This window comes from Trachinotus anak, unplaced genomic scaffold (genome assembly GCF_046630095.1).
Source record: "Trachinotus anak isolate AG129_WGS33_773 ecotype Australia unplaced genomic scaffold, CSIRO_AGI_Tana_v1 ptg000019l, whole genome shotgun sequence".
Lineage (NCBI taxonomy): Eukaryota > Metazoa > Chordata > Actinopteri > Carangiformes > Carangidae > Trachinotus > Trachinotus anak.
This window is the reverse complement of record NW_027273870.1, coordinates 1,264,865-1,290,054: the sequence shown is the minus strand read 5'-3', so window position 1 is coordinate 1,290,054 and position 25,190 is coordinate 1,264,865. Positions and strand designations below refer to the sequence as shown.

General features: G+C 40.9%; 1 protein-coding gene across 1 annotated transcript in view; it reads right to left on the bottom strand.

Moving 5' to 3' along the window:
• Positions 1–4,200: 4,200 nt before the first annotated feature.
• The window catches only part of LOC139636721 (alpha-1,6-mannosylglycoprotein 6-beta-N-acetylglucosaminyltransferase B-like), a 103,396-nt gene continuing 82,406 nt past the window's right edge, over positions 4,201–25,190 (bottom strand). The window contains exons 10-18 of the mRNA XM_071505003.1: positions 18,289–18,422; positions 16,784–16,914; positions 15,739–15,744; positions 12,787–12,945; positions 12,405–12,551; positions 11,833–11,949; positions 8,747–8,821; positions 6,241–6,524; positions 4,201–5,254 (exon numbers count right to left, since the gene is read on the bottom strand). Of these exons, the coding sequence (XP_071361104.1) occupies positions 5,056–5,254; positions 6,241–6,524; positions 8,747–8,821; positions 11,833–11,949; positions 12,405–12,551; positions 12,787–12,945; positions 15,739–15,744; positions 16,784–16,914; positions 18,289–18,422 (1,252 nt within the window). The 3' untranslated portion in view covers positions 4,201–5,055. The remainder of the gene's footprint in view (positions 5,255–6,240; positions 6,525–8,746; positions 8,822–11,832; positions 11,950–12,404; positions 12,552–12,786; positions 12,946–15,738; positions 15,745–16,783; positions 16,915–18,288; positions 18,423–25,190) is intronic.

Here is a 25,190-nt window from a genome sequence, read left to right as displayed (position 1 = left end):
TCCTTTGTCTTGTTTTGTTTGACCAGCAGCCTCCAACACAAACACATTCAGTTTACCAGTCTAACAAATAAAACCGAGAAATGCAGCAAATCCTCACACTGGAGAAGTTAAATGTTTGGTATTTCTGCTTAAAAAATGACAATTAATGTGATCTATTTTATAAATATGTGGTGCTTTACATAAAACTACACAACTGTTAAAACATTTAGCTCCACCTCCACCAGCTACAACATTAATATCTTGGTTAATGCCTCAATTACAATAATTCAATGGTAAATTAAGACTGTAACAAAACTGGCAACTCCATTCTGCCTCCACACATGCAGAAACTTCTTCTACAGATCTCCAGGCGTTCAGTTCCCTCGGCACTGACTCACTCACTGCTGCTGCCTGCCAGCGCCTCTTCACCAAAATTAATTCAAAATACTTCTTTTTTTTTTCTTTTTTAAAGATCAGGTGAATCATTTCTTTCAGTTTTGCTTGTCATGAGCGACACAAACAATACACAGTTTACGACCATGCATGTGAGGAATAATCATCACTGTGGAGCCCGATATAAACAAGGAGATGGAAATCTAAATGTGCACGTACACTTCTCTCTGTTGGAGAATATAAAGCTGCAGCAGAACAGATGTTTAGTGAGAATCTTCTTTAAGCAGAAGAGCAGTTTTTAGTGAAGGAGGCTTGATTAGGAATCACCCTCAGTGATCAGCCATTCTCTGTGGAACTGTTTCCCACTGTGGATTCACTGGTACATCAGGCAAAAAAATATGTCTACCAGTCTTTATACTGAGCTGTGAATATTACCATGATAAAGCTGATAACTGATCCTGGCCACAGCTCAGTATTCTTTTCTTAATAGCACAGTAATAATTCTCCTTGGTGACGGTGCAAAGAAATGTCTTTTTGCCATTTTTATCAAAAGCAGAGGATGAATGCAGACCAGTAAAGTGGCTGCTACTGACATTTAAATTCAGTTATAACAGTTTGTGCACTTTTTTTCCTTTTGCTTTGCTTGCTGAAGTGGTTTGGTTTGTGTTATTCTGTGTGGATGGAGCCTTCACTCAAAACGACTTGTGGAAACTAAAAAACATTCAGCCTGGATTGTAGCTTCAAGGTATTTTAATGACTACTTAGGCTCATGCTGTGCAGTGCATCTTCACGCACACACACACACACACGCACAAACCCACTTTCTGTGTCCTTCAGAGGCATGTCAGGAAATTTTTTGATGGGGGGGTCCGACAAAAAGGAAATGCAGCTGTTTCCCAATTTCCCGTCTGGTTAGTAGGCAGCCATGTGTATTAAGTTTGAAAGTCACCCTGAGAGTGGAAAAAGACTCTGAGTTTATGGGGTAAAAATGAATATCTCATGTCATAAAAGTGTGTTCAGCCTTCAGTCGTCACACAGACACTACTGCAGATACCAAACCACCACCACGAACCTCGTTACATTACAAGAGTTACATTCATATTCAGCTCATTTGCATCAGTAATTCATATCTACTGCCTATTGCAGGAAATAGTGTGAGGTTCATACCGGTGCAGTTAAAAGTAAAGGTGTGGAGGTCAGGGGCATAATAAGTCCCATGAGTTTAGTGTTGCCTCTGTATAAATTCCTGTATCGTACTGAGAGCCAGTGTTGGTATTTTTCATGTTGGACCATTACCACAATCTTTACTTGACCTTAAAGAAATACTTTGACATTTTGGGAAATGTGCTTGTTTGCCTTCTTACTGAGAGTTAGATGAATGTATTTATCAAGGAGGCAGTGACTTCCTGGAGTCTCCTCACTCCAACAAGTGACTGTCCAGCACACATCACAACTGAAACTTTGACTTTTGTATGGATTAAAAAAAAGAGGCACAACCAACCCTAAAAAACCAAAAATCTTAGTTCTCTAAACTTAACTACATTTTTTGCTATAAGGTGAAAATGTATATATATGTAATATAAGGTGAAACAGAAGGAAGAAAAAAAAAACACCCAACAAAACAAACAAAAGAACCCAATACATGCAGATATGAATGTTGTGTCTGATATCTTGACTAAATGTAATCCAGGCAGGACTGTGTTTCCCTCATTTCCAACACATTTTGTTAATGCATGATGTGCTCAGCTTTTAATTCACATGAATGAATGAATGAATAATTACTGGCTGCAGCCTGTTCTTCATGTGCCCATGAAGTGTCCACGAAGGGCACTAAGTGCTTTCTTATGATCATTGTAAACATTTTACTCAAGTAGATGGATGAGTTATGGAGATAAAAAGTCTTCACTGCAGTTTGAATTGCTTCTTGAAATCACAGTGAGCTGCTGAATGAGGTGACATTTTTCCCCATGGTAGTGCAGGTCAATGAGGATTTGATGAATCTACTTTGGCATTCACACTTGTGATTTATTATTCATTGAATCTTGCTTTAATCGCTGGGATTCTCACTCACACTCACACACACTCACACACTCACACACACACACACACACACACACACACACTCACACACTCACACACACACACACACACACACTCACACACTCACACACACTCACACACACACGTCATCATTTATTGGTTAATTATTTCTTGGTTAATCAAAAAGCTGTGTATTGATTATCAGGACGACCTTCACTATAGTTGTGATTAATCTGACCTGACTTGATTAGAAACCAAAAACAAGAATGGGACGGACGGACAGACCACCTGTCGCCAGGAATAACAAAACATAACATGCTGTTTTTACTGGAATACATTTTCAAACTTTCTACACCAAACACCAAACTGAAACTACTTTTCAAACTAAATTGACTCCTCTTGCTGGTAATTTGATGCTACATACTTCAATCGTTTTGACTCAAAGAGCTGGTGCCCTGAAATATGATGACACATGACAATTCATCAAAATAACAAAAACAGCCATAAAACACCTGTTTTCAGAGTAAAAGAATATTTCTCACTTGCACAGGGAAGAGTACAACGTAGCTGGAGGTATTTGGAACATGTCATGAAAAGGAGGACGGAGATGTCAGAGATGTGGGACACCTGGACATGGAGCTGCATCTTGGGGCTGATCTAGACAAACTAGGACGTCGGAGGTTCATGCTCGGCCTGTTGGTGGTCATTTATCTGACGGGGGCATTAAAAGCTATAATCACAGGATGAGTGCGATTAAGTTACAATCCTCCACATTGTCATGAAATCAAGCCCAATTTTTAATGCTATTAACGGCACTTTCTGCAGTGGCCATTCAATGTATTTACATTCAGTAATTATCCCTCTGCTGGAGGACGCTGCCATTCCCACACTGACTCAGTATATCACCTGATATCAACAACGTTTCCTACTGCTGCCACTTTACATTCAAATAATTCAATGGGCAAAACACAAAGTGGCTTTTATTGTGAAGCAGTAACAGGAAGCGCAATGTATTTGTCATGGAGCATCACACTGGCTGTGCTCATAAATGAAAAAATAGGTTGACAAAACCAAAACATCCTCAAACTCACCTGGAACTTATCAGCAGGGCAGCCTCCGACCACCGCGCCCTGCTGTGGGAAACAATCACGTCTACGCTGTGAACAGACACAACAGTACTTCTGTTGTTTTTCTGACAAAGTAGCTGCTCAATGAGTGAAGAAAAAAAAAGCAATACTGTGCTTGTTTCCACTTGAAATGCATTTTACTGGACCATAATTAGTTTTTAATGTTCACATTATTCTGACAGTAATTATGATAATATTGTAATGTGGTGTTGAAAGTTTCTGTTTTAGCTTCACTAGTGATTTCCTGTATTTCCCAGAATGCCGTTGGACAGCCTGTAGAATAATGGACATGAACTTTTCACACCATAAAGACATCTCAGTTCTGGATATTACTGAAGATATTACTTTCAATATCTAATAACTTTTATCAGTAAGAGCACATTGTTAATTATCAACAAAACACTGGATGTTTACTGGATGTGTCTAAAAACTGGTTTCGTCCTCCCCTCTCTGTCACTTCCTCCCTGACAGCTCCCGTCTGTGCTGACCGTCGACTCCCTGTGAAAAACATCAGAAGTTCCTCTCTACAGTCGGTTGGATTGATGGAAATCTGGATGAATGTTGATGCAGGGAAGTGCAAGAAGAGAAGAAACCTTCCAACTTAAAAAGACAGCAAAGAACTGAGGGAAGACCAGAGGTAATATAAAACCCACCTCAACACTTTGATCTGTTCTGATTTTTTTATTTTCTGATTTTTTTTTTCCCAACAAAAGCCCAGAGGACTCTTTAAAAATCAAGCTGAGAGCTCTGAAGGCTTATTTATTGAAAAATACTCTTGTACCCTTTAACTTGTCCTCTGTCCTCCTTTCTTTTTGCGACCAGAGATGATTGCATTGACCGATGTTGCCTCAGACTTGGGGTTCAGTCTGATAAATGACTCTGTCCATCATTGGAGGAGGGAGGAAAAAATGAAGGAGATAACCCAGCTGTCCATCATCCTTTGTCAAAGTGCAGAGAGGAGATTGGATATTGACCCGAGGTTGCCTTCTCCAAGCCACAATATTTGAAGACTCTGTCATGGAATGACACTATATCTGCAGTCACAAGTCATTTTATAACCTCCAAGCCATTATTTTTTTTGCAAGATGTAGTTCCAAAAATGAAATGTACCACATCTTGTAGAAACAGTTGTCCTGTAGTCGGACGGTTAATGTGAACATTGGTTGGCTTGGTGAGTTGTAACCCAGCCTTTACTCTTCAGTGGAGTATAATTCCTTGTAATGACACCTGGTAACATTGCTAGCCTGTTCTATGAAGTCTTGCTGCTATATGTCTCCAGCCTGTTACAGTATAACAGTCAACCACAATCAGCCTGGCGTCTATCCAAGCCTATGTTAAGCTCTTCAAATCACTGCATGCCTGTTCCTCATCATCCCACATTTACCGACTTGGCCTCTCTGCAACATTAGGTAATTTGTCACACCTGCTCTGGCTGTGGCTGCCTTCCAGTGTCCCTTTACCCCACCAATCTCTGTTTAATTCTTTTCTGTCTGTCTGTCCTTCACATGCCCTGCCATTATAGACAGTCTCTGCACAGCGCCACCTGACCGCGGCGGAAGTCTCTGCAGGGGCAAAGGCGTCTGTATTTGGGGGAGTGACCTGCACAGCTGAAGAGGAGGGGTTCCCGCTGGAGGCCGCACTCCTGCCGCACCACTGAGAAGGCTGGGAGGATGTGGTTGATCTCAGAGTCTACCACCTCGCACTGCACCTCCAACCTGAAGGGTGAAACAGAGAAGCAGAAGTAAGGATACACACTAAAATAACAGTTCACTGGGTAATGGTTAAAAAAACGTATTTTTATTTGAGACGAGTAACAGGAAAGTGGAACCAGCATAAGCGTCAGTGGAGAGTAGAGACAGGAGAAGAGAGAGATTCCATCACTTTCATCATGCAACAGATGCCAATTTAAAAAGAGAAGGAAGGAAATTAGTATAGAAGTGGCGAGGACGTTGGAGGGACTTGAGGGTATGGGATATCATCGTGAGAAAGATAAGTTGTGTCAGAAAACAGACCTGAGCTACAAAGAGGAGCAACGGAACAGAAACAAGGGAGAGAGGCATTGTAAACCAAGACAGACAGAAAAAAAGTGAACACAAAAGATACTTGGAGGATGAAAGGAGAACAAAGAGTAAGAGCTGGAACTGAAAGTAGTCAGGAGGGGGATGTTTGGAGGAGAGACTCGAACACCAGCAGGCTTTCAGTCTTGAGGCTCCAAAAAAAGGCAGAATCTGAAACTCAAGTTTGTGGTTCAGCTACCTCGAGCTGGTACAGTAAACTAAGTAAATACCTGGTGAGACTCTGCTTCACTCGTTCTCATGTAAAGTTTGAACCTTTTAAAATTTGAATCATTCAGCAAGAGATACACACATTTCTAATGCAGAACTTTAACTTGGCCATTTTAATGGCCTCAAATCTCACAAGTGTTGCGTCATAGGAACATTTAGTTTCAATTAATATCAGAGAAGTTTTCCATCCAGGCAGAGCAGAAACACACTGTAGGTTTAGATGATATCACAAGGAGGCTTTCATCACCTTTGTTTAAATTCATCTGATTCATTATTATTATTGTACTGAAAGACAAAATCCCAAACACTGTAATGAAAAGTATCGACTCATAGAAATCACACCAGTTGTTCTGTTGGGCCTAAACTTCCTGTTAAAGTTTGATTGGCAGACGGTCGGTTACTTTAGGCTGACTTACCCGCGCAGGGCCTCCTTGTTGTTGATGAAGCGGAAGTGAGCTGGCTCACAGATGAAGCCGGCTGACTGACATGCCTCCACACAGGACTGGCCCTCTTGAGATACGAGCAGCCGGAGGGAGCTGAGTGGAGGCCAGGCAGGGGGAGCCGTCACATTGGAGGCCCAGCCAAGGGCTGTGGAATTGGGCAGAGGCACAAACAGAGGCCCTGTAATCCTGCTGCCCCCAGCAGAGCCCTGTTTGGAGAGGTTGGCTGGAATGAAGGGAGGATCTGGGGCACAGAAGTCCTGTGGGTGAAAAATATAGTAGAAATAGTTTGTGCAATCATATTATTGTGGTGCTTCTGTTGGATGAATAATTGAAAATGTGTCTTTTACTGTGTTTGTCAGCAGAGTTGTGACGCAGCACAGCCAAGTGTTTTCTACTGTGTCTGCTGCCTGCGGATGCTGGTGTTCTGTATTTTAAATGGTGGCTTGGAGGGTGTTACTCCGCTGCCATAGCTACTGACTATATCCAATGCTACTAACAGCATGTGTTGCACACTAAAAGTAGCTGCTACCACTGTACTGTAACACTGCGTCTACATAGGAGGTGTTGCATGAGCAGCACGTTAGCAGAGCAGCTCTTGTTGACGCTAATAGCCGAGGGCTTCACATACTTTTTCCAACCTACACTGTGAATATTTCAATGATGTTTTTAAAATGGACAAGAGCAAAATAATGATTTTTGTATTATTAGCTGAAATAGTTTGTGTTTGTTCATTAATGTAACTTAGATGAAGAACTGACAAGTTCAAGTGGCAAAAGACAACTTTTCAACATTTTCCCGCTCCTTTTTCCAAGGGGTGTAAATGTTGGCACCGCGGTCACAACGAAGTATATGACAAATGTCACTACTGCTCATTTTACAAAGGCCACTGCCAGAATATATGTTCTTTGTTTAGATAATCAAACAGACAAGTAGATGTTAAACACTATCAGCCTGGCTACTCTCCCAAACAAGAAACTGTAAGATTCCCAATCTGAGCTACAAAGCCTGATCTCAGTGCTGTGATAAAGGCAGGGTAAAACAATGACTGTTGTAGTAGAAATAATTAAATGTTGGTTTGGAGCGCTCACTGTAGTCAGACTGGCCATTGTGACTAGTGGGACAAATCCTGGTGGGCCGCTGCATCAGTGGACCAGTGGACCATAAAAAAATCTATAAAGGTTTTACCAACTCTATCAGTCACATTACTGCCCCCCTCTCTGGTCCAAGGCTGAATTTCTTTGCCTTCTTTGCCCCCTCTGACAACCAGGCTCAGATACTCCTGTTGTTCCACCGTCTGCTAACTGAGGAAAATCTGCTGATAGCTACCAGGGAAAACAAAAGCACGATGCTCTTTCCTTCTTTGGTTGTTCAGTCTCTTCTTTCAGGCCTTCGTTATTCTGCAGGATTTTGTGCCCGGTCACAGACAGATCTATATAGTGAGTGAGTCTTAGAGGGAACCGACCTAAACGCACAGAGTCATTATTCTACAGCCATTACATTGAGCAACGGACATTTACTCCATAATAAGTTAAAGAAAAAAAACGTGTTTATTGCCACTTTAATATAGCAAGTTGAGCTACATAAGATATATGATATTATAAACAGTGTTTGTAGACCCAGACTGGATGATCTGCTGAGAAGGACTGAATTACAAAAAAATAATATAAAAGTATATTAATCATGTTAAAAAATTCAAGTGTGAGACAAAAAGAAGGTGATAATTTATCCAGCTGCTCTAACGGGGCGGTGTATCATTACTGATGCAAATGTGCTGGAAAAATAATGAAATATAATAGAACAGATACATGAGAGTAGTAAAACAAAAGCAGTAGAGAAAACACAGAGGTTCACCAACTGGAAGCACAGGTGTCTGTGTTCATTCTCAAGAAAGCAGGAATCTGGCTGAACTTTCTCCTGTCTCTCTTTTGACAGTATAAGTGCTGCAGTAGTAGTTTCTGAGTCCAAACCAGCTGCCGGTCAGGAGCTGACAAAGGTTGACCAGAGACCCTCTGCAGTTTGTCTGACATCTCATATGGGATTATTAAAAAAGTCTCTTTCTTGTCAGTCCTACATCATTATCATCCTCACACTTCTGCTCTTCCTCCTTAATCATCCCTCCTCATTAGTGTCAGAAGACCTTCTGCTTTAGAGCCGCAGGGCACATGTGTGGTTCGTAATGAGAGTTACCATGTAGATTAATCATGAGTCCACATGCATGGAGTACAGAAACCCTGACACACACACACACACACACACACACACACACACACACACACACACACACACACACACACACACACACACACACACACACACACACAGCTGAGATGTTCAGTGCACACAATGATGAAATATTGAGCAGAGTCTGTCCTACAGTCTGAGAGAAGGAGTAGTGAGAAGAAGAGACAGTCTGTGAATGTGGGTGTTATACTCACTCACTGCTCTGTGTACTTTTGTGTTCACATGGACTGGACCTCACCTGATGCTGTATGTAGGCATGTACTCTCTCCAGCATCCCCTCACAGGTGTACTCATAAGGCAGATATGGCTCAACCTGAAAATAACACACACAAAAACACACATTGCTAAATTTCCATATTTTGCACATATTACAGTGTCCTTTTTTTTTCTTTCTTTTTTTTTTACTGTCACTTCATTGTTCACACTAATTGCAATAAATTGTCTCCTCTCCTTGTTAATTTCACCACACGAATGTTTCTATTGTCAGATTTTTGCGAGGCCTAATCACAGTATGTCACAACTTGGAAACTCATTAGGTGTTATTTGCATACCAATGGATCACACCCTGCACTGATGAGCAGGTTTTATAACTGAAGCACACTTTTGATTGACCTAATTAGAGTGGAGCTGGACACAAACTATATATATATATATATATATATATATATATATATATATATATATATATATATATACTTGCTAATTGCTGATTTAATAAACTGCTTTCTTTATATTGTTGACATCATTATTTTTGAAATCAGCCCAAAAATATCAATTAAAGCTTCATGACTGACTTCAAAAACAAGTTGCTATAAAAGTGTAACACACCAAAACTTTAAACAGCGAACATCAGACTTTAGAGAGATTGAGGTGGCTTCTCTTTACGCCCTTATCCAAAACACCTGTTTTTGTAAATGATACAAAACTCACTGAGTTGCATCTCTGAAATCAAAGCAGTCAGCCACATGTGAAATCAGACCTGGCCAATTTCAAGTGAAAACCACGAGAAGTGAGTTTGCAGGGATGATGCAATTTAAAAAGTTCCACACACTGCAAATCTGATCAAAGCCTTATGTTAATCTACTTTGTAAGCTGGAGCAGAAAGTAAACATGTGCACACACAAACAGGTAACAGTCTCTATCACTTCTCTCATTAAGCATTACTTAACCAGGCTTGGTGACTTAGAGCACATTCTCATTTACAGGAGCAGCCCTGGGGAGAGAGATTTTTTATTGGTTTTAAATAAGGATAGTTCACAAGTGCAATCCACAAAAATGTACCACAAACCCAAAATATCAAAACACGTGGTCTGGAATATAGCCTTCACCTTCTTTTAAGGCAAATGCTGATTTTAACCAACTACATCATGAAATATTGAAGCATAATTTGTGCAAAGACTGCCCAGGGCTTCAACTGCAAGTAAATAGGTCAGACAGGAGGGGGAGAGAATGAAGGGCAGACACCGAAAAACACAGAGATAGAAAGGAGGAACAGAGGATGGTAAGTGAATAACAAAACCAAAGAAATAGAGAAAGAGAGAAAGAAAGAGAGAGGCAGGGAGAGAATGAGAGACAGAAATAGATGGAGAAAGGATTTATTGGGATATGAGGACTTGTCAGCCAGAGATTGCTTTGTCCTGCATGACTGAACATGAGCCTCCACACAGTGTGTGTGTGTGTTTTTCTTGTGTGTGTCTTGTGGTTAATGGCTGTAATATGCAGGTAAGGCTCTCTGTGCTGAAACACCTGATCTGTGCAATTTCAGTGTCTCTGATTCTATGATCCAGTTCTGGTTTGTGTGTGTGTGTGTGTGTGTGTGTGTGTTTGAGTTTGAATAAGTAGCAGCAGAAGAATATTATCTGTCTGTCTGTGTGTGTGTGTGTGTGTGTGTGTGTGTGTGTGTGTGTGTTTGCTGGGGCACTGTGCATCCAGTGAAGGGTGAAGGGGTCCATCAGTTGTATGACAGTGTAGATGGAGACAGAGCAGTCAGCCAGTGCTGCTGAACTGTAGCTTGTCTGACAAAACAGACATGACACACACATGCACACACACAACCATCACTGTCAATATCACCTTTTGCCTAATCTCCATGCTCGCTACCTCTAATCTGCTAAAGGCGCAAACTATTACAGAACGTTTAAAGGCTCATGCAGACAGCTGTCTTCCTGCAGTGTGTGATCCCTCAGTGCCCCTCATGCATTTCAGATCAGCTCTTTATGTTTCTCTGGTTCCAACGTGGAATTAGCTTGACGGCTGAAATGGAAATAAATAATGCCAAAGCCATATTGTGAGTCATGTGACGACATTTGGGAACAATATCACTGTAAATATTCCACTCTGTCAGATGTAAAAATAACTTCAAGCATTTCTACTGAGCAGCCATCGTGCCTCCTGCACGTGTTCTTGACACGTGCACAACTCTGCTGCGCTGCTTAATAACACCTTTAAAGTGTCGCTTTCATGCACTAGATGCACCTGAAGTCTTCACTATTGAAAACATCAGTTAGTTTGAGATTCAAAAGGTTTATTCTGTGGTTATTTTAAAATGCAAAATGTGTCTGGTTGGCACACTGGTCTTCCATTTTAATGAGACCAGAAAGCTTTCGTAAGCTTTAGTCGATCAGTCCTCAGACTCCCTCAACATCTTTCTGTTTCTCTGTCTATATGTTCATCTCTCTTGCTCTCTGTTCCTTTACCATTTTCTCCCTCCCTTTTGTGCTTTCTAGAAAGATCGAATCTGCCCGGTTGACTCCTTAATTAACTTCTCTCCCACTCTCGGCAGTTCCTACCATCCTTATGTTCTCTAGCAGCCCACATGTCCTGCGTGGAAAAAAATCAGCACTCTAATATCCGACTGCTACCTACATTTACTCTAGAAAACTCTTCAGTAGCAAAGCTAGTGTCCTGTTAACTAATTTTAAAAAAAGTTAAATTAATCAGTGCTGCAGTGACAGCAGCGCCATTACTTCACACTTCATCACAGCTTCTGAATAGCAAAGGGGAGTAAAAAACATCAATGCCCAGGAAATGGAACAGAGACTCAAACGATCTAAAATCTCTAAGAATAGAGTGAATTATTATAACAGGCCATATAAAAATATTATTATTAAATATTATTATATATTTTATTATACAGATGTCAGCCAAGCAACTTGATAAGTTTATCCCTTCATATCCATCTGATGAGGATGGATTTTAATGATTAATCACTAACTGAACCAGTATTTATAGAAAGGTTTTCTACACTCAAAAGCACTCAAATATTCAATTGACCAGTCCAGTTTCCTGTCCTATCAAGCTGCAGGCGACAGTGGGTGAGCGGACCTTGGTCCTCATGATTTCCCTGATGGCAGAGTCAAACTCCAGGGAGTTGTTGTAGTCCACAGTCATGACGTGAGGTTTGCCAATGTACTGCTCTGCATACGGATGCTGGGAGGACACCTACAGAAGACACATGCAGGGCGTACAGTATTATTGTGGGCACTTCTCCTCCTCCTTATAGATGATAAAGTACATTTGATCAGATTAGAGGCATAAAAACATTTTACAGTAATACCTTGGAAACTTTTCAAATGTGATACTTTTAGCACAGAGCTCAGATAACTGCTTGTAACATTTGTAAAATGTGCTTGTCTGGTTTATTAAGAACACACTTGCCCAATAGAGTTTATTTCAGGAATTTCACCAAACTTGTGTGCTCAACCATTAATAGGAACATAAGTCATGTTGTAATGAGAACACTATGTTCCAGCCTCTTATCAAACACAAACATGTCCTGTCTGAACCTGCAGTTTGTGCCTGTTCCTCTAAAGAATCTACTGACGAATTAGTTACTTGGCAGCAAAATATTGCTGCCAGTCACTGCGGCTGTGGAGTAACACACATAATGAGCTTACCTCTCGAGAAGTGGGCTTGCCTCTGAAAAACTCGTGATTGAGTGAGCTGTGAGGTGGGTGGAACTTGGGTTGGAGGAAAATGCAGCCATTGGCTATTGCTTCAAGAGGGGCGGGGCCTTCATAGGGGAAACCAAAGCCAATGAAGAGCTAGAAAAAATAGATCACAACGGATATTTTATAAATTTTGTTTTATATTTGTATAGTTTTTAGATCAGTTGTTGCAATGTGCTGTGTGTGATGCCAACATCATCTTCTGAATAAATGTGTGGAGATGTCGTGTGTGAGAGAAGCTGCAGGCGTGTGTGTGTGTGTGTGTGCTCAGACCGACACCAGCAGTGAGGATGAAGTGTGTGTGCAGGTCATATTTTCTTCAGTCTCTTGCCTTGGCCTTGCGCAGCAGTTGCTGCAGTTCATGCTGGGGCAGCAGACCGTGGTTCTTCACGAAGGCCGGGACCTCCGGGGGTCTCTGAGTCTCATAGTACACTGTGCCGTGGACCTCCATATACCTGTGGAGAATCTGGAGGAAACCTTCCTTACCCTGCTGGAAGAGGAGGGGAAAAAGATGGGTTGGTGAGATGGAGGGCAAGGGGTGAAGAGGAGGGTGTGTGGAAACAGAGTGTGTTGGAAAAGGACAGCACAGTGAAGAAGCTGCAGCTTTTGTTGTCAGAGTGTGTGTATCTCTCAACATCTGAGGCTGTGTTCACGGTGGATACATCTTCTAAAACACTTTTTACATGTGAAAACACTTTAGCATTTTCAGATCATTTTCATAAAGATTTATGTCCACACAAAAATCCAACAGGAAACAGGAAATCACGACTTGAAAACAACAGAACGGTGCAGTCCAGTCATTATTTAAGAAGTAAGAAGTAGGACAGACACAGTGGAGTCACTCTCAGCCAGACTCTGAGCTGGTTAACCCTCCACTCTCTCACCTCCTGCTCTCCATATTTACTTTTATTGTATTCTAATATAGCCAAACTCATGATTTAGTTGCTCTCACTGACATTTTTCTGTTTCTGTTGATGGCAAAGTGAACAAATAACACATTATTTGATCACAGCTCAAACCTATTAACAAAGGCAAACATTAGCTACTGTTCCTGTGCTGCATCTTGATACAACAATCACATTTCTTTTTTATTCAGCAAAAAGCAACATCAATATAAAGACAAATTTGTGAATGGATGTGGCCGTGTATTTTTCATTCTGGTGGGTTTGACAGATCTACCAGAAACGAGCAAGTCTTACTGAGATAAACCACAGAGTGACAACAGGCCAGAAAACACAAATAAAGAGGAGAAAGTGTCACACTCCAAGTGGCAGCTATGGTCACACTTGATACTGTGAATGTTAAACATGCAGGAACATGGACCACTCTGCAGTAATGATACCACGGCCCTGTTTTCTCCCTCTTTATTTCTAAGACACATATTGATGGAGAGACTTCTGTGTTCAAGGATTAAAACTGGCTCAGAGATGCAGAATCTGGTTTAAAGGTTTTGGTATCAAAAGTAAAAGAATATTATCTATTGATGAAATAAAGGCTGTTTACTAAAAGAAAGAAATAAAAAAAAACAGCTGAAAAAGGAAAAACAGAAAAAACAATGTTATTAAACTCTGCTGTGCAGCAGTAGGTGTAACTCTTTTACAAAATGATGGTGCTGTGGCTTGAGTGGGTGTGAAGTGCGATAAAGCTTTACCTGTGCTTACTCCCGGCTGTGCATTCATCTTTTTTCTCCAAACAACAGTATCAATACATTTTGTGTGTGAGAGCCAGAGGTTCACACTTTCAAAGTCAAGGTTGAGGATGATAACTGGGAGAACAGGAACACTAACCAGCAACAGCTAACAACCAAAACTGAATCGTGAATGGAGCGTAACCCTTGGGCCAGTGTATTGACTGGCCGTCCGGCGTTAAGCAGCTTACTGTATCCCTGTTCTGTGGTGTGGACCCCCGCAGCTGTAATTGGAGGCTGTAGCAATCGATAGCTTCCTCTGTGAGGATTTTCCCAGCCAATTAGGAGATTAGCTCAAGCACTAAGTGCAGCAGACAACATGAATTAGAGTAGGAGAAACACAGGCGTGGAGGAGTGCGGATTCCATAACCTGTGTGTGTCCGTGTGTGTGTGTCCAAGCTCTCTCTCACAACATGCATTGGATTAGAATAATAAGTATGATCTGCTGTGCTTGTTTTCATGCCTCACCTCATTACATGTGGATTTCAGATTTGCTTGGTATGTTAAAGGAAACAGTGACATAAAGAAAGAATAATGCACTAACCCTCACCCTCCTTGCTGCTGCTACACATGTCGTCTTTCTGTCTTTCTGTACATACTGTGCTGTATGTTGATGGCAACGAAACCAGTGGCAGATTTACCACACACATTTCTTATCGTTATTTTTGAAACATTATGTGATTTCAAACAAGCTGGCACCTGATGATTTTGCTGGCTGGAAACTGGTCGAAACACTGTGTCTAGATGACTTTTTAATGTTTCCAACTGACCCGTTTTAAAACAACCCTGCAAACGCATCTTAAATATGTGTTTGAAGGCTCCAAACTAAATATCCAGCTATCCTCACCTCACCAATTGATGGTCCATGTAGATGTCATGCAACGCTTCATAAAGCAGCAGCATTGTTCTTGTACTGTATTGTAGAGGTAGTCTGTTTTAGTATGATAAAGAAAAATGTGAGATCAGATTTGATTTTGTTCTAACTGCTGCTCAGGCTGCTCAGCTTAAACGTGTTTGTATTTCAAACGTTTTTACCTTTGACATTTCAAGAGAAAGGCTCCTAGGATGAGGACAGACTGATGGGTTTGGCCAGTGTAATGTTATCTTAGATGTTTGCCATGGTTGCTGGAGTGTAATCTTTCCTGGAGGAAGGGCTTAGCAAAAAGTCAATTCTCATCCAAGATGCGTAGGGGCTTCGACTGACAGGTTGGGAGCCTCAATTTACATCTCATTGTGGAAAAATCTCAGTAGGTAAAAGAAAACAGAAGCAAAAAATGATGAAATTATTGCTGTGAATCAGGTGGGAGTCACTGAAAGAGCCCAGCATCATCCTGCACTGGCCGCATTGAGCCAAACCGTCAAAGATTTCAGAACCTGAATCATCAGGTTAGAACACAAAACTCACGACCTTCAAATGACCTGACCTGTCGTTGTCCTCATAAAAAGATGATCACTGTCAAAACTCCTGACGAGTGTTGGCTGCTGTGTTTGTGAAAGTACGTGTGGATCGGTGACAAACTTCTCATAAGTCACTTTTCTGGAGTGAGACATGATAAAAGTTCATAGAACGCTTGTGTGAAAGTAACAGGCCCTTACCTGAAGCTGATGAGCATCCAGCCAGATACAGAGGTGCACCACAAAAGACAGAAAGACAGAAGAAGAGGAAAATAAAATCAGATAAAAATGTAGATAGAAAACAATACAACAATGGTGGAAACAAAAAGGGAGAGAAAACAGAAATCTCATTTTCTGCCTGTTCACCAGGCTTTTGCAGATTGGAGTATTGTGCTTTAATAGTCTTTCATCTCCCTTATGTGCTTGTCTTTTTCAAAAGCCACAGCTATAAAGAAATCCAGGGAACTGTACAGGCAGACAGTGGAAAGTAATGGCAGCAAACAACATCTCCGTAATCATTTTAACAATGGAGCCACAATTGTGCCCTTCTACAATATGCAAAGGAAGAGCAGCTTTTGAGACGAAAATTGCCTGTAAATGAAAGCAGTGCTATTGTGTATTTAGAGCCACAGGAAGCTGAACCGTAATGGTACAAAAACAGCAGGGTGTGCAAAATGCTGTCAATGGATTTTTCTCTTAACACTGCAGTGTATGGTTGGGTGTGTGTGTGTGTGTGTGTGACAGCTGTATGGAAGTGACAGCTTTTACCCTGTTGGCCTCACTCATCCTCTATCTGTCAGTTTAACAATGTAACACACAGTTATTTGCGAGAGATTCATGTGATGCATGCAGGTACATGCATCACATGTACAGGGCCGTGCACTGTGAACACACAGACATATGTGCATGAACATATGTCTGTGTGTACATTCTCAGTGTCGTTTACATGTACGTGTAGGTATGTGTGTGTGTGTGTGTGTGTGTGTGTGTGTGTGTGTGTGTGTGTGTGCATTTGTTGTATATACTTTGCTGCCTTCCAGGAAATTCATTTATTTTATAAATGGAAACATTCAACAGCAGCAGTACACAAAAGATTAACAATAGTAGACACATCCTCAGACAGTTTGTGTTTGTTTTGCCATCATTGTGGGGAGTAAATAGCTCCTGCTAAAGCAAGCTTTTATACAGCTCCAGGATCTGTCGCAGCAACAACAACATTTCTGTGTGTGTGATTTGATGTCTGTACCTTCCACATGCTGGCCTCTTTCCCGTACACAACAGCCATGTTGTTGACTTTGTTCTGCTGAATGCTCCTCTTCTCTGTCTCATTCAGCTCTTCCGAAACGAAGCCCATGAATGAGTTGTCTGGTGTGTGAGCTGAATGTGTGTGTGTGTGTGTGTGTAATGAGTAGAGGCAGGATATTAGTAAAGAGAGAGAAAACATGACACAAAGACAGAGGAAGAGAGGGGGGAGAGAGAACGTTTCATAGTGAGTGAGTGGCAGAGAAGAAAGACAGAAAAAGAGCACTGCATCCTTGTTTGCTTCAGTTCAATGGCAAAGTCAGTGTGATTATTGCCTCCCTAAGTATTATAAACAGTAACTGTCATAAAGCAGCTGCGGTTGGGCTCAGATGGTTTTGTTAGATGAAGGTCTACAGAAAATAGTTTTAGATACTGGCTGCAGTATCTAAAACTAAGTATGAACTACCAGTATATTCATAATTTCAGAGTGACCTCTTCAAAAACCATCCATTTACTGTATCATCACAGTTACAGCCATTTCTTTTTTTGCATTTACATTTTTGCATTGCATGTACATTTTCATATATTGAATAACTGTAATAAATGATGGAACCTGCTGCTCTCTCGTATGGAGCAGCTAATAAAGACCGAGTCAATCATTGTAGCCTGGGACAGTGTGAAACAGTCAAGCACATATTGACGCTATAATGATCCTGCAGTTCAGTGCCAGCTATAGCTGCATGAGCGCGGCACTGTTGAGAGCTGGATGTGAGAGCAGAAGGGAGTGAAGTAGTCAGTGTTTTAGTCAGGATCGGTGAGGAGACAGACGACAACAGCGCCGGCTTTGAAAACAGCAGATCAGACATATTGTGTAGCATGAAACAGACAAAGAAAAGCAAATGAGAAAAACACCAGATGCTGTGGTGTTGCTGAAAATAGCTGCATTAAACACATTATTCCAAATGAATGTGAAGAAGCAGCCAGACCTGTCAAAGAAAGTGAAAACACTGAAGTTGAATCATTTTATCATATTTAGAAAAATCAACCAAACTGATGACAGAGCTTTGTGTCTGCGTGTGTATATGACTATGAAGTGTTCTAACTTTCATGTTTTGTAGTTACAAGAATACAAATACTTGAACTAATCGAGTTTTTATGAGTTCAGGTTGGGAGGATCGAAAAACTGCAACTTCTCCCTTCATTCTTTATGCTTCGTTCTTTTCTGTTGATTTCATATATTTGTATATTCCATTGTGTGATCTCGGCATCGTTGTGAACAAGGGTCAACCTTAATGATTCCTCTGAGAATCTTGAATAAATTTTATTTGTAAAAAAAATTGGCACACCCTATATAATAAAGGATTTACAAATGTGAATTATGTGGAAAACAGAAAAAAAGAAAACGTATAGAAAGATATATACTGAATGTATACTGACAGTATATATGACATTTGGATGAAAACACAACATTTCCCAGAATTCAACTTCAGAAAGTGAATTTTTTCTTACGGAACATGGTCATGTACTGCCTGGCGTTCAGGTTCCAGTAGCCCCAGTTCGTCCGGTACCCGTGCAGGGTTGCATACTCCTCATGATTGTAAGCTGGCTCCGTCCCAAAGGTGTCAATCACTCGGACATGACATCTGTAAAGACACAGGACGACCACTTTTAAACTAAATGCCCCGGTGTCTCGTATGTTTGAAAAGTATCAGGGACAATTTGTCTCTAGTTAGCATTTATAAACAGTAAATAATCATTTGAAACGGTTTATGATGACAGACTATAAAACTCTACATAATGAATGTTACACAGTTTACGTTGATTGATGATTCTGATAGTAACAGTAATTATCAATGATAACGACATGTCTTCATGACCTTTGAACACATTTACATACGGTTTCGGACCCTCATATATAATTACAGTTGTACAGTTGTATTAAACTTCATTATCAACTTCTTATCACCAAACTCATTATCATATCTACACATCAGTTACAGATTCTTCAAGGGAGATTTATAAATATTGACACACACTGTGTGGAAACTACAGAAATAAAAAATGTGGCAGCTTCCTCATGCATATATTTCCTTATTTTATGAAGGATATTTAGCCATCTCTGCATTACATAACAGTCTTTTGAGCATCATTTGTTGCTTCATATCTTTCTCATTTTCCATTTTCCAATTTGAAGTTGGATAATGACTCCAATTAATTATAGCATATTTTCTACAGAACAGCTGAAAAAGTGAAATCTTCATGAGTCTGCATCACAACATTATCATGTCTTTTCTGAGCTCAGTGATCTGAGCTCTGCCTCACTTGCAGGATACACCTGGAGAATCATCCCAGATGCTGACTAAATTACAAGCTAAATTTACTCAGATTTGAGAACAAGCTGAATGAAGGCTCAGCACAAACTTGTCCTGCACGTTCATGTCAGTAAATCTGGCTCCTTGTGTTTCCAGCAAAGCTTGAGAAGTGTTAATGACAGAAAACCATTCAAAGCAGAAAATAGTAACAAAATTTAGCTGAAGGTTTGTCAAAAGTGAAAAAAAAAACAACAAAAGCCCACGATGAGAAAGCCAAAAAAGAACAACTGTAACCAGCTGCTTTTTCTGCAAAGTGTAGCGTGGGAGGTTTGACATGAAAATGACAAGGAAAAAAAATCACTGTGAGGTTTAGAGGTTGGAGGAACGATGGGGCATTGATAGACTTTCCAGGTGAATGCTTAGTGGAACTGCACTGAGGCACAACTGAAGCTGTGCATGAGCGCACATCACAGAATCACACACAAACACATGTGCATGTGCTCTCTCTCTCTCTCTCTCTCTCTCTCTCTCACACACACACACACACACACACACACACAGAAAGCTCACTATGCCCTTGTCTGCACCAGTGAGTGTGTTCAGTCTGGCCACTCTGTGAGCTCTGGGGGATTAACAAGAGCTAAAGGTGGAAAGGTGACAGACTCCACTTTCAGATCTCTGAGACTCTTTCCTGGCAGATAACTGTGTGTGTGTGTGTGTGTGTGTGTGTGTGAAAAAGAGAGTCTGGCTGTCTGAAGAGCACCACTATTGCCTCTGCATACTTCATTAAAAAGCTCACGTATCTGTTTCCCGGCACATTTCTGGCCTTAAAGCTGCTAACAGGCGTCTATTTTCACACGCTGATATTCTCATAATTATATATTCCCATATATTCACAAATACATGATGTTCCGTGCATTGTCCTTCAACTGTTCCTGAACCTTGTGTGTCTTGTATTTTAATTTTCCAGAACTGCTTTAAAAAAAAAAAAAAAAAAAAAAAACTGCACTTAGGGGCCATTAAGTTGTTGCTTTCAAATAAATGTGTGAATTACAGTGACCACTAACATGTTTGATGTAGAGACAGGTACGAGGACAGGCTGTCATTACGCTGGTATGGTAAGATGGTTAGATTTTATTTATTATATGAAATGATATAAGAAATTAGCTTTATGTTTGGACTGTGTATTCATTATCATATAATTTATCATCTCACAATTCATTATTAGAACTTTAAATGGTAAAACTGTAACTTCTTAAACATTTAAGCTGTGTTGTCTGACTCTCCACACGTCACAGTTTACACTTCAAGCTAGCTAACAAGGTTACAGAGAATTAGCCTACTGGTGCCTGCAGCTGTCTCTGTAGCACGACCTTTCACATCAAAGCAGTTCCTCGAGAGTCTCTCTGATCAAACGAGTTTGCAACCACGCTACTTACACAAATAAATGTTTTATTGCTGTTCTCTTTCATGGTCTATTGAAGCTGCTCACAGTGGAGAACTTGGGAGAAATCTATGATTTCCCTTAACTTGTTGTCCACTAGTGTAAAGTGAAAAAAAATCCCCCACTCTGATTCTGAAAAGCCGACACCTCAATTACTTTCCTTTAGCGGGACTGGACTGCGGACGCCTGGATGAGATGTTGTATTTTCTACGGCTGGGTACTTATCCCCTTAAATAAGCAAGGTAATCTTGACAGTGCTGATGTGTTTTAAACAGAAGCACCTGAGAGTTTCTTTGTAGAATTCCTCTAATAATGTATCGCCCGTCTTGTACGTGACCCAGTCACCAACAGCTACAGGTTCTCTAACCTTCAACTGTCAGAATTTGACTTCCAAGAACAGCATTTAGCATCGAATGCAGACGTCTGCTGCATCCAAACAAGGGGTCCTTGGGTGTTTGTTTTTGTGCTTAGATGAATATTGATGGTTTGAGAAGCTTTAATACAGAAAAAAGAAAACAGCTCCTCTGAGGGCATTCCAGTCTTGTTCGAGACAAGGTGATACCCCAATCTCGTTTGACACTTCTGCTGATATTTGAATGCAGCGTGTATGAGGCCAGCCTTTAAACCGACAGAGATACAGCCTGGATATAAAAACAGGTTTATCTGCAAGAGGGAGTCAAAAACATGCAGTTATCTGTACAGCCTTGTTTTGAGGCAGCTCAGATGAGATTCTGAGGAAAATGTTGTCTGTCTATTTGTACGGACCACAGAAAGCTGACAATGAATTATTAATAACAAATATTAGTTTCCCTTGTCTCCATCTTCACTCACCCTGTCTCTCTAACCTGCGCTATCACATATCCAGGCTCTGAAACGGTGAAAATGTTTCTGCCCACAGATAAGAAGTCCCAGAGGGAGGTCAAAAAAGAAAAAGTGGAAGAAGAGGGGATAAGTGGAGGAGTAGCTGAGTCGAATATCTATCGGGAGATCAGAGTATGGAGCTAATCTGGGTTAAACTGCTTCTCAGCAAGGCTCAACAGCCCTCCGAGGTGAGGGGGAGGTGGAGGGTGCCGCTTTGTCACCCACAGTTTTCTAACTACGGGGAGTTAGAGGAATCTGTTTTTCATTGGACAACAGCAAACACTTTAAACTTGAATTTTAAGATGTTTCTTCCTGCTTTCAACCAAACATCAGCACAACATCAGCAACACACTTAACTCAGGTAGGATCTTTGTTTACCTGTAAAATGTGGATGCACACAATGATGGTTGTCTGTTCCTCAGAAGTGACTGATATTTGGTTTGTGATACAACAGCAGACAACAGGGAAGGCAACAGGCTTTGTGCTCAGTCAGCATCAATGACGAGCTTCACTGTTCTGCCATTTCAGTCAGAGACATTTTCATCAAGGAACTGACCGTTTTTAAATGGTTAGACTTTTTCATTTGGCCAGAAACTCTCTGCTCTTTGAGAGAGCTCTCAAAAAATCCAGGACGCAGTTTAGGCGGTGCTGAGGGAAATAATCCACCTAATATACAGACATGATTATCAAATCTTAGCAAAAACACAGCATATAAGGAGGAGGCTGCGACAGGAAACAGTGATGCCACACAGCGTTGACACGAACGTGAGCCAGCAGACGAATCGTGTGTTATACAGTAATTACCACACTGCGTACCTGCATGAACAAAGCCTCTACGACAGCGTTGATGTCAGTCAGTTCATACAAGTGTGACTTCAGCTCAGCCTGAACTGATGCCGTGCTTCATTCTGATAACCATCCCTCCTCTTTGTGTCTGTTGACATCTGTAGTTTGGGAAGTGCTGGGGATCAGCTCCAACCCACCACACACACACACACACACACACACACACACACACACACACACACACACACACACACACACTCACAAACACTTAACTAATACAAACCTTCAACTAATTTTCAGGTGGCTGTTTGCCTGATTAAAATGGCAGAACCACAATTTTTAAGCATTTTAATTTGGCAACTCAGTCTGTGCTTCAGGTCCAGAGGTTGCCCAAATACTTGGTTAGAGATTTGTCGGGCAGTTTGCTCTCAACTTCACCCGACAGGGCGACATTCGTCTCCTGCCTGAGTGAAAGGCGTTGAGTTATCAGCTGATTGTGCCAGTTTACTGCTTCCCAGCAGCCTCTGTCTCTCTCTGCGGGGATGTCTGTGTGTCCCTTTGTCTCCATCTCTGTCTCTGTCTCTCTTTCTCTCGTTTACTCAGTTGTTCTGTGGGAAAAGGCAGTTTCAGCCTTTGAGAAACAGAATAATACAGCTGAGAGCACTGGACGTCTTCCATTAGACCTAAATGTTTTCTTCTCCTGGTGACATGGATGATGACATTAAGTCTCAAATTCCTCTTCTCTGTGGGACCATCACATCTTATTACACACAGTGTTATGTACTAAAAATATATTACTATGTAGTTTATATTCTTTAATATACTACTAACCTAATACATATACTGCAGACATACAGTGGATCATCATTCAATGATTGAATTAAAGAACACAACATTTTTGAGGATGGTGTGTATTAGTACTGAGACACTGATAATTACATACTTTAATTGTTTTAATTGTCATGGTACCAAAAGAGATGGAAAGAAACTGATAATAACCACCATTCAGTACCTCATCATTTTAATAACATTGGTGTAATTAGTTTTAATACTGTTAACCTGAGAACTTGGGGTAATCCTGGTGTTTAACAGCTCGTGGTAAACACAAGAATTACATGCTCATATAGAGTGTGGGCTAAATTATTATTATTATTAAATCCATCATGAAAACGGGTCGTCTGGTTAAGATTGGGATCTCTTACACAGTTTATACACAGACACATAAATTCACAGATAATAGAACTGGAATATGAGGAAAATATAAAATATAAATAAAATGAAATAAATAGTTAATAGTGCTACAGCTATAATTTTTTACATTATTTATCTTAGTGACTCTTTCAAAGCGCAGTGATGTGTTCAGCACTCCCCCCTCCATCTATCATTTGTCCGTCATTACTTTAGCAGATGCTGCAGCTTATCGCTACACGATACCCATTAGTCTGTCTTAGACTTTGTAAAGTGGAACTACTGCATACTGTTGTTGTCCTGCGGACCTGGAACCATGGTGGTTTTCATTTCAACTGAAAGCAGGGGCGCTGTTCACTGGGGGAAACCCTGAATGTTACAGGGCTACAGAGCTGGAGAGAAACCCAAGAACACGCCAGCAATAAAAGATACTGATTATATCAGGGCAGCTGTTAAAGTGTTGTTGAGGGGCCTAATAGTTGAGAAACTAGATTCACATCTATATGATGTGCTGAGAACACCTTGGATGTCAGTAATGTGGACATTAAGCTATGAACATGCTGGAGGTAGAGCGTGTTTTCATGGAAGAGTATATTTTGCAACACAAGTCTCAGTCAACTAAAAGCCAGATCATTCTTTGAAAGAAAAAATGATTTTTGAAACAACTCCTCTTGGCAATGAAGCAACAGTATTTAAGTACAATAACTATGTTGTGAGTTTGAGCAAAACAAACAACCAGCTACTGATGCCTCCCATGAAAACTGCTCTTTTGCTTTCTAGAACTAGAACAGCTCTCATAGCAGAGCATACCTCTGCCAAGGCCAAACCTTTGTTTTCCCACCAGATTTGGATTATTATCTGGGTCTGTACCAAATTGTATGAACTCATAGAGCTCAACACCATGAATATGTCTGAGAGATCCTCACATTATTTCCTGAGGATTTGATGAAAATGTCAAAAAATGCCCAATCTTGCAATGTTAAGGAAAATGATTTAAAATTTTTTTTTTTTTAAAAGTCCCGGATCTGATTCTTTAACTGGATCACCACCAAAATTTAATAGGTCCTTCCCTGGCCCATGTCCCACCCCTCCACCATGTTTGATGCAAACTAAACCAACAAACACACAGACAAGGGTGGGAATGTAACCTCCCTGGCACAGGTAATTAAGATAGTTACTGAAGTCAGCAGGCTCCAGTGAATTACTGCCGCTCTGGCCCTTCTTCTGTCTAAGTAGGACATTTTTTTTTTTTTTTTTTTTTTTGCAGGCATTCCTCTGGATATCTTCTCCAATCCAAATCTATCAGAGCAGTAAATTTACCATGCAGAGGAAATCAATATGCTCGTCCTATTATCAGATGAGGGGGTGTGATTTAAGACTGCCTCCTATCGGCTTTCAGCATCTTTAACGACAGCACACATGCACAGACACACACACACACACGCACAATCACATAAACACAACAACATACTGGACTGGACAGCACCATGTTGTCCAGGCATAATAAATGAAGGTGGATGTTGGTGGGAACATAAAACAAAAGTAATTAAAGGGAGCTGAAGGGCCCCAAGGCTCAGAGCACTTGATTAATGATGCCTTTCAGCGTACAGGGCTCAACAAGACTGGTGTATCCTGACGAGGCGATAGAGAGAGAGAGACAGAGAGAGAGAGGGGAAAGAGAGAGAGAAAGATAGAGATAGAGAAAGAGAAAGAGAGAGAGAGAGAGAGAGAGAGAGAGAGAGAGAGAGCGAGGGAGGGAGGGAGGGAGGGATATAGGGAGAGAAAGGTGAATAGGTGTGTCATTGACCTGTCTTCAGCCT